Source organism: Meriones unguiculatus, chromosome 18 (assembly GCF_030254825.1).
Source record: "Meriones unguiculatus strain TT.TT164.6M chromosome 18, Bangor_MerUng_6.1, whole genome shotgun sequence".
NCBI classification, from domain to species: Eukaryota; Metazoa; Chordata; class Mammalia; order Rodentia; family Muridae; genus Meriones; species Meriones unguiculatus.
The window spans coordinates 48,832,704-48,845,343 of record NC_083365.1 but is presented as its reverse complement, the minus strand read 5'-3'; the positions used below and the strand labels follow the sequence as shown (position 1 = coordinate 48,845,343).

At 48.9% G+C, this 12,640-nt stretch overlaps 1 protein-coding gene across 3 annotated transcripts in view; it reads left to right on the top strand.

Moving 5' to 3' along the window:
- Ambra1 (autophagy and beclin 1 regulator 1) overlaps positions 1 to 11,257 on the top strand; it is a 195,403-nt gene extending 184,146 nt beyond the window's left edge. For all 3 annotated transcript variants that reach the window (XM_021639349.2, XM_021639348.2, XM_021639347.2), the window contains 3 exons: positions 2,598 to 2,690; positions 3,709 to 3,902; positions 9,751 to 11,257. In XM_021639349.2, coding sequence (XP_021495024.1) covers positions 2,598 to 2,690; positions 3,709 to 3,902; positions 9,751 to 10,247 — 784 coding nt within the window. In that variant the 3' untranslated portion in view covers positions 10,248 to 11,257. The remainder of the gene's footprint in view (positions 1 to 2,597; positions 2,691 to 3,708; positions 3,903 to 9,750) is intronic.
- Positions 11,258 to 12,640: the final 1,383 nt, after the last annotated feature.

Here is a 12,640-nt window from a genome sequence, read left to right as displayed (position 1 = left end):
CGTCTGGCCATTTGCCTTTCCCTAATACAAGGGTACCTCTCACCTTTGCCCTCCAGTAGCCTTTAGATCCCACAGAAATAAACTCTGTGAAGAGGGGTCTGAATAAAGAGAAAGAGAAACCTCTACCCGGAATGATAGGCTCTGTACAACTAGATCTGTGCTGCCTTCTACACAGGCAGCCCAACCTCCCATTGCAGTTCTCTCTCATCTAGGCCTCTGTTGACTCATCAGGATTAGAAAAGAAGCCCCTCATAACCTTGCCCAAACCCTCCTTCTTCTGGCTTCTTTCATCATTTGTTCCCTGGGGATGTTCTGTTGTCAAAGGAGGGTGATGGTGCAGGCCCCAGGTTGCAAACTGACATACTTGAGTATGTCATATTCTACTTAGTCTGCCTTAGCAAAACACACAGACCTGGTGGCTTAAACAACACGTGTTCATTTTCTTACAGTTTTGGAGCCTGGAATGTCAAGAGCAAAGTAGAGGTTTTCTGAGAAGATTAACTTCCTTGAGTATAGATGCCTACCATCTCACCATGCCATCACTGTGTTTCTGAGTGTCTCTCTCTCTCTCTCTCTCTCTCTCTCTCTCTCTCTCTCTCTCCCTGTCTCTGTGTCTCTGTCTCTCTCTTCTTATAAGACCATAGTTCTATCAGGTTAGAACCCATCCTGAAGCCTCCCTTACCCATGTCTACCTCCTAAACAGTGGTGTTGGAGCTAAAAATATAAAGTTGAAAGAACAGAGCTCTTTAAGCCCAAGCTCTTCAAGAACTTGATTTTCTTACTTGTTCTGGAGCACTGTGAGATGTTTTAGATATCACTTAAGCTGTTACTAGATCTAATTAGTAAATGCAAAAACTGTTGTTTAGTTGGTTATATGGATCAGTGGGTGAAGATACCTGACTCCATGCCATAGGAGTCATATGATAGAAGGAGAGAACCAACTCCCCACACATTATCCTCAGACCTTAACATGCCTACCGTACCATGTGAAACACACACACTGTACTAAATAAGTATTTAATAAATATGAAGTGCTTGTTTTGTCTTAGGAGGGCTTGGAGAGATGGCTCAGTTGCTGTTCTTTTTATTTCCCTTTTTAATTGAAAATTATTTTGTTTTGTTTGTTGTTATTATTATTATCTGTTTTGTTCTTTTGACACAGGGTTTCTCTGTGTGATCCTGGCTGTCCTGGAACTCACTCTGTAAAGCAGGCTGTCCTAAAACTTAAGAGATCCACCTGCCTCTGCCTCCTGAGTGCTAGGATTAAAAGCATATGCCACCACTGCCTGACGGGAATGAAGATTTATACAATATATTCTGATCACACTTTTCCTTTCTGCCAACTCTTCCCAGATCCTCTCAACTCATCTAACTCCATCAACGTCATGCCTTTTCTTTTTCTCTCCTAAAAAAAAGAAAGAAAAAACAGTAAACACATACACATAAAACCACATAAATGGAAACCAGAATATACAAGCAAAAGACCAATAAGATAAAATTATGCCCAAACAAAGCAAGGTGAGAAAAACGTCTACAAGAATGCAATTGAGTTTGTTTAGTGTTGGCCCACTACTCCTGGCATGAGGCACGACCCTGAAGTGTGGTCAGTAATACCCAGTGAAACTTCATTGGAGAAAATCAATTTTTTCTTTGCAAGCAGGTATCATTGTAGATGGCTTCTTGGTTAGAAGTGGTAACTCATGTCCACATTCTTCTCTTAGCACTGGAAACCCATGTAGTCTAGGCTAGCCTTGAATTCTTGATCCTTTTACCTCTATTTACCAAGTTGCTAGCAATATAGGTATTTACCATTCTGCCTGGCTAGGGAGGGATCTTGCTATGCAAGGCAGTCTGTTTGTGGTGATGTGTCCTGGGGCCTTATCCATGCTAGAGAGGCACTTTGTCAGTACTGAATCCCCAGCAGCAGTTCTCTTTAGTCCTATATTTTCATGTAGGATTGTAGCTTTTGGTGACAAGTCAGTGTAGAGAGATGAGTGGTCACTGCTTCCCTCTGGCATGGGGAGAAACTGCCTGATAAGACTTGGCAGCCCAGAGAACTCAGCAGCAAGCAAGACAGCTTGCCTGTCTTGCTGACTCTGGTCAAGTAGGCTCTAGGTCTAGAAAAGAAAGTGGCATGGCCATTCCACTCCAGGCAGATAAGATTGTGGAGGTACCTCCATTCTTCCTCATTGGCCCCTTGGCAATAGGAAAAGACTCAGGCACACACGTCTGCTTTTGAGAACTGAGTGATCTCTTCTGGCAGCTGGCTATGGCACATGCTCTCCAGTAAGTCTCTTATTCACTCTCTGTACCATTGTGTTTCTGAAGGATACTTGGAACCTGCCTCATATCTGGTATTGGTGTTATTTATTGCCTCTTTGCTCCAAGGAGAAACCTATTGAAGGCATTTGGGATATTCAGGATATCTGAGGTGCTCCGATCTTGAGCACTTTAATGGGGGAGCTTTCTGGACGTGGTCTCCTTTCTGGATGGACCACCCCACCAAAGTCCCCAAGCCCAGGACTTGTCAAGAATTCTTAACCACCTCTCTAATACCCCTCACCTTTTATTTCTCACCTTTCCCAATGGATCTTCAGGGCCTTAAACTCTGGTATTGAGTACTACTGGGACCAGCTAAATGAGACGGTCTTCACTGTCCACTCAAACAGCAGGAGCAGCGAGCGGCCTGGGTAAGCTAAAGTCAAAGGAGTTGTCCTGTGTTTGAGGGTCTCTGGGTCTTTGCTCAACCAAAGCAGCTTTCATTGATCTGTTACTGTCTTAGGCTTTTGCATACAGTCGCAAGAAAACTGTGGCTAAAGAGATTGCTCAGTAGTTGGGAGTGCATGCTGCTTTTACAGAGGACCTGAGTTTGGTTTCCAGCACCTCTATCAGGCAGCTCACAAAACACCTATAGTTGCAGGTTCAGGGAGACCTGATGCCTCTGGTCTCTGTGGGCACTCCCATCTGCACTCACATGCCCACACCCATACATAGATACATATATCCAGTAATTACAAAAGAAGACAAAATCCTTGCCCTTATCATCTCATTATAGAGCACAGGCCTTCTCTCATTCTGGCCATGGTGTCTGGGAACACTTGGAATGGGAATAAAGGGCCCAGGAGAAAATGCTGCTCCATGAAATCTGCTCATTTGCCCACAGGGAATTGGGGAGTGAGGTATCGCTATCAGATGACTAGGCCACAGGGACCAAGCTGCTAATGGCTGTAGCCTGGGGTCCACTGAGAATAGGAATCTGACACTGATTATCATTTTCACTTAATCCACTGGTGAAACCTGGGACATTGTAAAAACAAAATGCTGGTTCAGTGGGAGACTTAAGGCAGGTCCTGCTTCCTGTAGGGATTGCAGGGCCAGCTACAGCAATAATCACAGAAGAAGCTAAAAGTGAGTATTTGGTGAGTCTCAGAAGTCTGGGACTCAGCTTTGCTACCTGTCCTAGACTCAAAATCTTTGTCTAAGAAATAGCCAAAGAAAGGCGAGCACTAGCCTTGGACCCTGGCCTTACTTATAGGTAGCTGTGCTCCCAACCTAAAAGGCTTTTTTCATAGCTGCCATAAGGATGTATTTGTAGTATCATGGCTTTCCCTTCTTAGGCTGCAGGCCTGGAACTCGTATGGAATCCAAGAGTTCTGTAAGGGACCGCATCCCAAGTTCTTCCTGACTTCAGTCTCTTTTTCACTTTAGAACCAGCAGAGCCACGTGGAGGACAGACAGAGACATGGGCTTGATGAATGCAATTGGGTTACAGCCTCGGAACCCTACCACCTCTGTGACGTCTCAGGGCACGCAGACTCTGGCCCTCCAGTTGCAGAATGCCGAAACACAGACTGAGAGGGAGGAAGAGGAAGCAGGTACAGCATCCTCAGGTCCTGGTGAAGGTAAGAGCCTTGAACAGCTAGCAGGGGACATTTGACAGGAAATCATCTGCGTTCTCAGGGAGAGTTAGACATGTGCTCCTGGAGGATCCAGGCTGTTTACCAGAGTGTGCACGGAAAGAGGGGGAGTGCTCTTTCCAGAGCCAAGTCAGGTAGCTGTCCCCTAGCTTATCTCCCCCCAGCTAGCATGGCATATTGGTACTGCTGCAAGTGAGGTTCTTAGTGCTCCTTTTGAGACAGTGTTTTGATGCTCTTTATATGGCTGGCATACCAGCAGTCCTTCCTTTCACCTACTTCAGGTATGACCCTGCCAGCCCCAGCCATGGCTCTCTGCTGGCCTCACACATTTAAGAACCAATTAGCACTTCCCAGTGGTAGGGCTCAAGCCACTTTGGAACCCATCAGCAGCTGTGTTAAGCAGGCTGTTCTCACTCTCCTTACCTCCTACCTCCAGCCCCCTTGCTGCTCCTACCTCCAAACAAGGCAGTATCTAAACAGACTTTTTCTAGGTCTTGTCGAGCCATTTGCTTGAAAGACCATGGAAGGAGAAGCCCTGATGTGCATCAGGCCAAGAGTAACAAATTTGCTTATGTTGCCTCCAGGGAATGGCTTTCTACACTGCAGCTCTCCACGGGGCACTTTCCTTTTCCCTGCCATGAACTGAAATGTTCAAAGTTAAATCCCTTTTTGGTCTGCAGCCTAGCCCATCTTCCACATCTGAGGCCCAAGGCTCTTTGTGGAGTAGAAACCCCTTGCTGGGGATATGAGCAGCTGGCAGTATTAGCTGAACCAGCCAGCTGCAGCTTTGAGGCTCAGTTAGGGGGAGACAGATGAAGTCTCATTCAGCCATCTCCAAGCCCATTTTTGCAAGACTCTGAGCCACCCTGGAGTCTGTGAGTCTTAGAGGCCTGGGTCCTAAGTGCTTAGGAAACCACTACTTCAGCAGAGCCAGAAAGTTCTCTCAGCAGGGGCAGTAGCCTCTAAGAGGACCGGATGAGGCAAATGTTACGGAGGTTTACCTACAAGGAAGAGATTCTTAAGAGTGAGCCTCCATCTTTCCCCTTAGAGCTTGGAGTTCAGTGACATTAAACAGCTAACACCTAAGCAGCTGACAACTTCAGTGTGACAGGGATCTTGGGAGGGTCGAGTAAGAGTCAGGACTTACCTGTGGGGTCTGGGAAACATTCCAGAGGAAGTGGACCTAAGCTGAGTCCTTGGGATGAGCTTCAGTTAGAATGGGCTGGCAGGGGCATTTCAGCATGTGCAAAAGCACCGAGTTAGAAACTATGACATGCAGACAGAGGCAGGTGTTCATTTGAGGAAATCCTGGCACATGCCGAGAACTGAGGCTGCCTGTATGAGTAGGAGTGCTGATAGGATTCCCAGGTGGAGGGGTGTCTCTGTCCCAGAGGTGAAGTGCAGCAGTGGCTCTGTGAGTAGGATTTGCTGCTGAGATGTGTACCCTCTGGTGTCTCACCTCCCAAGGAATCTTTTGTCTTTGCCTTGCTGTTTCTGGACTAAACTTTATTTCTTCTTGTTTGGGAGTTGGGGGCCTAGGGTAGGTAGAAGGGTAGAAGCTATCTTTTTCAAGCCTTGGGGACTAGACCCTCATTTCTTGGCCCCTCCCCATCCCTGGCTTCCTTAAAGCAGAGCAGGTAATGGTGGAGATGCTGGCCGAGAAGCCTGCCAGGCAGGAGCAGCAGGAGTCCTGGCAGCGTGGGGAGGGAAAACCCCATGCTTCTGTTTTTGGCCCTGCAAACTTCTCTCAGAGCTCTGGACCTCCCATCCATCTTTTCCATGAATAGTAGCCCCTTTCAAAAATAAACAGGAAAGGGAAGTATGGGTTGCAGGGGGCTGTGGTGAGAAATTGGTCACTAAGTGTCTCTTCTGGAACCTTGTACCCATGGAGCTTATCCCATGGCTCTGATGCTTGCTGGGGAGCCAGTTGTCAGTGTTCTTCTTGCCTACACTTCCGTCATCCAGAGTCAGGCACAGCAGCTCCTCCCTCCTGGAGTTGACCGAACTGGTAGCCAGGTCTCCAGGAACATGCATTGGAGAAGGCTCTTTGAGGTTAGCCCTTCTGGGCTTGGCTTTACACACCCCCTACTAGGGCCTATATTTGTTAGTTAACCAGGTCTGGTTGTGGTAATTGTGTAGCCAGCCTTTTAAGCCCAACAAAAGCAAAGACTCTTGTTTCCCAGTTTAACGAATATGCTTCCATTTTCTTTTTCTAAAAATCTGAGGGTTTAGGAGTGTAGCTCAGTGGCAGAGCACATGTGTAAGGTCTGGTTTAGTCGCCTGCACTCCCACCCCTATAAACAACTAAAATCCATTCAACGCATCTAAGACTTTGAGAAGCTCTCCACAGGGACGTTTGTTCATTTGTGCTTGTGCTTGTCAGGCTCTAATTGAGACCTATGAGCTGCTGTAGGACTTGAGTGTGACCTTGCCACAAGCTGTCCTATCTAGGGGGCAGCTTAGAAATGACAGGAGCTCACTGTTGCTCCCCACACTGGTACAGTACATGCCTGGCATGCAGGAAGTGTGTAGAACAAAGGAGTAGAACCAAGGGAGGCCTCGTCTCCCTACTTCGTGGAGAACTCCATGGCTCTGCCTCTCATCCTTGGGCCTCTTTCTGATATGGTGAAAACAGTAGTTAGAACAGCAGCCACAGTTCAGACCCCAAGCCAGGGAAAAACAGGGACCATTATGGAAGAGCTAGAACACAGCACATGTGTGCACATATGTGTATACACACATACACACAGAGACACACAAATGGGGACTGGTTGGGGGTACACAGTTTCTAGTTCCTTTTTCTTTACTAGGGAATAAAACCCCCAGAATTAAATACAGTTGAAAAGCATTATGGAAAGTTGCTGATCCCACCTGTCTTCTGTGTTCAAAACGTACCTTAGAACTTGCCAAGGAAACAGTCTGCCAACAGCACTAAACCCATCTTCTGTTTCTTAAGCTCAAAAAGAAATACTTTAGCTACAGGGGAGGAGGCAGAGAGTTACCCGCTGTGGTCACCATTGCTCTTGAATTCATATCCATTGGGTTTTAGTATTTCTTTTCTCTTGAGACTGGCAGCTGCCTCTAGTGGCTCTTAGCCTTAGCTTATGTTCACACTCAGCCCCAGAAGCCAGTCCTCTGTACATCTCTCCATCTCCCACCCAGTATTTTTTAGCGTGCACTTTGTCTTACATTGTGTGAGATACTGTTAACCCAAAGATTTTAGAAACAGAATCACATGGATCACATAATGAAACCATTATGTCTCATCCCTCAAAGGACAAGTCCATAAGGGAAATGGACATAGAAAGATTCCTCCATAAGGAGAGTAAGAGCCAGTTTTCAGAGTCTCCTTGGTAGGGAGCCCTGTATGCAGCATAGGGACCCGTTTTTAGTCATCCTTACATGTATTTGGCAAATCAACATTTCATCCCAGACCATGTGTTACGCTGCCCAGAGATGGTGAGGCCTCCGGAAGGTCCAGCAGCAAGAGGTATTGTAGTCACTAGTAACTGAGTCAGAATGCCAACTGTTATAGCCTCTACTCTTGGGTGAAAGATGTGGAATTTATACTGATCCTTGAACCTGAGTTGACTTGATGAGTGAGAGCTTGTAGAGTGTCTCAGTATGCACAAGCAGAGAGCAGAGCTGGGTCAGCTTTAGTAGAGACTGTTGTGTGCACTGGATAGGTCAAGAGGCATGGTCAAGAAAATGACAAAGGACTAGTCAGAAGGTCCTCAGCTGTCAAAGAGACTTTTGAGAGCCCTGAAGCTGCTGAGCATTGAGCAAGATGTAGACTTAACCAGAGCTCAGTTAACTAAGAGTTAATAGTAGCCTGGCGGTGGTGGCACACGCCTTTAATCCCAGCACTGTCGAGGCAGAGGCAGGAAGATCTCCGAGTTAGAGGCTAGCATGGTCTGTGGAGTGAGTTCCAGGACAGCAGGGCTACACCAAGAAATCCTGTCTGGAAAAAAAACAAAAAAGAAAACAGAAAAACAGAACCGTAATGACAACAGCATGGAGATAGGCTGGAAAGAGAAAAGGGAATCTGTTATGGGTGGGGGCGAGCTGTGGACAGACAGCAGAAGAAGACTGAGGCTCATACTTGAGTGCTGGCCACAGGGCGCTCTGGGACTGAGCTGTGTAGCAACTTTGGGATCTAAGGTAGCTTTTCCTCCCTGGAAATAACCACTGTGAAGTTCTGGGAGTTGAACAGACACGGTTGACATGATGGGTTCAATGCCCATAAGCCCCAGGCCAGCCAACTGCAGATCCCCAAGGAGCAAGAGAGTTTCTCGGAGAGCGTTTGGGAAGCAGTGGAAATTGTCTGGAGCATAGGAAGGTCCCCAAGGGCAGTTCACAGATAGAGGTATCACTGAGGCCTTCCCTTTTGCCCTGTCCTGCTGTGTGAAGGCTTAGCTCTTGGGACTCAGAGCCCTTCAGGTTTTTTGTCTTCCCAGTGCAGAGCTGAAGCTTACCTGTTCGGGGCAAAGTAGGGGTGGGCAGCTGTCCTGGGAGTTAAAGAGCAGTTTCTTGGGGACCTCAGGAAAAGCGAGCTGGATAAAAGCCAAAGCCCAGGCATAGTCCTCAGTGCTTAGTACTGAGGGAATTGATCAAGACATAGAGGAAGATACGAGCAGGTACCTGCCAGCTTCCGTGCAAGAGAGGTGGGGCCTTAGAGCTAAGTCATGACATTATGAAGGTGGCTGGCCTGGAAGTCTGCCTCAAATAAGCAAGCACAGAAAAGACTCAGGGAAGAGGACAAAGAAAACCTTGTAAATAGATATTGACAAGTAAGCTTGACATAAATAACTCATCGATGAGTACCCCAAAACCGAAGAATCCCAAACTGGGCAGCACAGCCAAAGGAAACAAACCAGCACATTGGTGGAGCTATGCCTGGCTTGGCAGGTGGGATCCTTGACTGTAGCTGCTCAGTTTGGTGAGGAGTAGGGAAGGCGTGGGGTATAATTGCCTCTGCTGCCCTAGGTGCCAGCTGTCTGGACTAGTGTTTTCCTCTCCAACACTATGCAAATGCTAAGGGTCTTGGCCAAGTCTAGCCAGCCACCAAATGAACAACAGAGCTATGATTTGACCCAAAATCATGTTTGTTCTTTCAGGGAATGTCCAGGTCTCATGGGGGAATAGACCCATGCTCTCCCTACCTAGAGCTTCAGGTTGGAGTCACAAGCCTAGGTTGGCAGTTGGTTTTCTCTGGGGAAATATGTTATCAGGCATGCAGCCCAGGGAGAGCAGTAACTAGGGGATAATGCATGCAGAACTATGGGTAAAGGGAGAGGAGAGGAGACAGAACTTCTAGGGAGCGGTTAAACTCAACTCCCTCCCAGGCTTTTAGAAGATAACAAAAACAGGGCAAACTGAAGGAAGACAATGTTGCGAAAAAGCATGGCAGACTGCCTTGAAACCACACCCTGCAGGGTGCTTGTTTCACCCCAAAGACTAGGTGGCATGTTGCATTTCAGGACCAGGCGTGGAAGTCACCCCGGGGAGGGAGAGAATAGACAAAACAAGTGGTTTGGTCCTCTCCCTCTGCCTCTCTTCAAAGCAACCTGCACTCTGAAAGGGGCTCAAAGGGTTAACTAAAGCCAGCTCTGCCTCTAAACAGTTGCATTGCCTGGCCATACCCTCCCCAGTGAGAGGTATGAACAGTAGTCCTTGGGGCTCAACTTGTTCTTCTTGTAGGACTTCACTTTTCACAATGGTGGAATCTTACTCCTGTTTTTTGCCTAGAATCTCCCAACATCTACTAGCTCCTGCTGCTTGGCTCAGGCGCAGACCAGCCACTAACTACCTTCCTCTGCTTTGTTCCTTCCAGGCGAGGGCTCAGAATATGGTGGCAGTGGGGAAGATGCCCTCAGTCGGATCCAGAGGCTAATGGCTGAGGGTGGAATGACAGCTGTGGTACAGCGAGAACAGAGCACCACCATGGCCTCCATGGGTGGCTTTGGCAACAACATCATCGTTAGCCACCGTATTCACCGCAGCTCCCAGACAGGCACAGAGTCAGGGGCTGCTCGTACCTCCTCGCCCCAGCCCTCCACCTCGAGGGGACTGCTCTCAGAACCTGGGCAACTGCCAGAGAGAGGTCTAAGTCCCCAGACAGCCTCCTGGGACCAGCCTAGTACCTCTGGGAGGGAACCACCCCAGACAGCCTTGCCCTCTTCCTCTCCTGTCCCCATTCCAGTCGCCCTTGCCAGCAATGAGGGACCAACCATGCACTGCAATGTGACCAATAGCAGTCACCTTCCTGAGGGTGATAGCAGCAGCCAGGGGGAAGCTGCAGGCCCTAGTGGGGAGCCACGGAACCGGTAGAGACAAAACCAGACACTGGTACCTCCCCTCAAGCTGCTGAGCAGAAGCTGGACCTCACAGCTGGCTGGGAACTGTATACACAGAAGAGCTGATGCCTGCATCGAGGAACAGGAATAATGAGAGGGTGGGGCATGGAGCCACTGGGTAAGGGGCAGTCCAAGGGGCAAGGCTGGCCTAGGGTACAAGACCCCTCCAGGATCTGGAGCCCAGAAGAGCCACATTGTTGGGTTGGTGTGAATGAAGAAGCAAGTGGTAGTCTCTGCCATGGCTCCCCCCTTTCTCCTAGGATCACTGGCCTAGGGGGCTCAGCCCCGGGCAGGGTCCCCAGTCTTCCAGATCTACCACACCATCCTGGACACAACAGTGGGACAGTTCTTCCCTGTCCACCACTCGGGACAGAACCACCAGGAGCAGAGGAGCAGCCTACCCCCTCCCCCAATTGCTCTGTCTCTGAACCTTCCAGAGTCCCAGCCTCTCTTTATCCTCTCGGCCCACAGAGACATAAAAGTCAGACCCAGCTTCCATGTGGGGACTTCCTACACTCACAAGTGAGGAGACCTGGAGTGAAGGAAGCAGCCTGCTTGCCTGCCACAGGATGGAGTCAGTACACATGGTGGACAGGTCCTCAGGAGGGGGGTGTAGGCTGGCCCGCCCCCAGCGTGTCCACCGAGCTCCCCCTCCCCAAGGCCCTCCATGCAGCACCTATGGGTGTCAGTATTACCTAAGCCTAGGCCAAAGCCAGTCCAAGGTTGGAGGGAGGAGATTCCAGGTCAGAATGTGAGGTCTTGGTCTGTGATTTGAGGTGTTGCATGTGGAACCCTGAACTGTATGTGTAGTTTTTAGTGGAGAAATCAAGGCTCTAATCATTTTGTTTTTAGTATGAAAATGTGATTTCCTTTCTGTTTGTCACTCATCATAGAAACATTTTGGTGGGAGGAGAGGGGATAGTCTACTGCTAATGAGGGAGACACCAAAGATCTACATCATTAAAATGATGACATGCCCCTCAACAGGCTCCTGCTTGTTTCTGTGGAAAGGGGAGGAGGGAGAAGGGTTTCGGAGTTGGGTGTGGAGGGCATCAAACTGGGTGGCCTGGCTTTCCTGGGCATTTCAGTGGACCTAGTAAAGGAGTGCTCTCTGGCCCATTAGCCTAAGTCAGCTGGTTGAGGTCTGCTTCCTAGGACCTGATGCAGATTGGGGCAGCTGGCTAGTTCAGAAAGATGGAGGGGGTCATCCTGATGGCTTCCTACCCAGGACAATTGGAGTGACAATTGGGTAACCAAAAGCTAGACTCTCTCCAGTCATGGAGGCCACTGTAGCAAGTTCTGGGTGGCTGGGAGGGGACTGTGGGCTTGTTCTGTAAGTACCCTTGAAGGAGCCATTGTTGGGTGGCAGACCTGCCCCAGCCATGGGTCTTTGCTTCTTCATGTGCCAAGCCAGTGTAGAGGGTAAGAGAGGCCTTAAAGAGGAGTAATAGACAACCTGAGTAACACTGGGATACTTGTCAGCAACCTGGACTACCACGGGTAGGGCACTGGCAGTCGTCTGGAAGGAGGTGGAGGTAGGACAGTGAGAATTAAGGTTCTGTCACAACAGAGACGAGACCAAAAGTGGGCAAGCAGTGACAAAACTGAGGTGCAGTGAACTGTATCTGCAGCCCACTGCAGAGTGCCCTGCCAGTGAACTTTGTCAGCGGACATCCAGCAGCTGTGTGACTTTGGACAAGGCGTCTGCCTTTCTGAGCTTCGCTTTCCCTTGCAGTGGCCTAATCTTTGCAGGAGTGCACTATGAGACTGCCTCAGTTTACTTTGAGTCCCATAGTTTCAAACCGTTGCAACCCACAGAGCACAAACATCTTGAGACTGGCCTTTCTTGAAGGGAAAATTGAGTTAACTATGAAAGGGTGGAAGGACACCCACTGCAAAGCCTACTCTTTCCTCCCTACTGCTACTACAAACAGGAAAAAGAATACCGTGGCGTGACGGTAGAGACTGAATTTCTTGAGTGTAAACAACACGATGAGGGTGCTCCATCTACCCCTCCACAAACCCTGGAGTGATGACTTCAGTTGCCTCAGATCACATAATTAACAGCCAAGGCACGCACAGCAGGCACCGTCTCAACACAGAAGTCAAGGCGGACGGGAAACTGGATGGGATCTGGACATGCTCCCTGGTTGGTTGGGAACAAGGATGTGAGCATAGAGGTCCAGATGTGGGCATGCCTCACCCACCTCTACTGGTTGGCCCAGGGTAAACCAGCCACACCTTGTCTCCACAGCAGTCCCTTTCCTTAGGAAGCCCATACCTAGAGAAAGCCTCCTCAGTGGTCACAGCTATGTGCTATCAGCAGGGCCAAGACTGGCCATCCATTAAGAAATAAGCGGAAAGTTT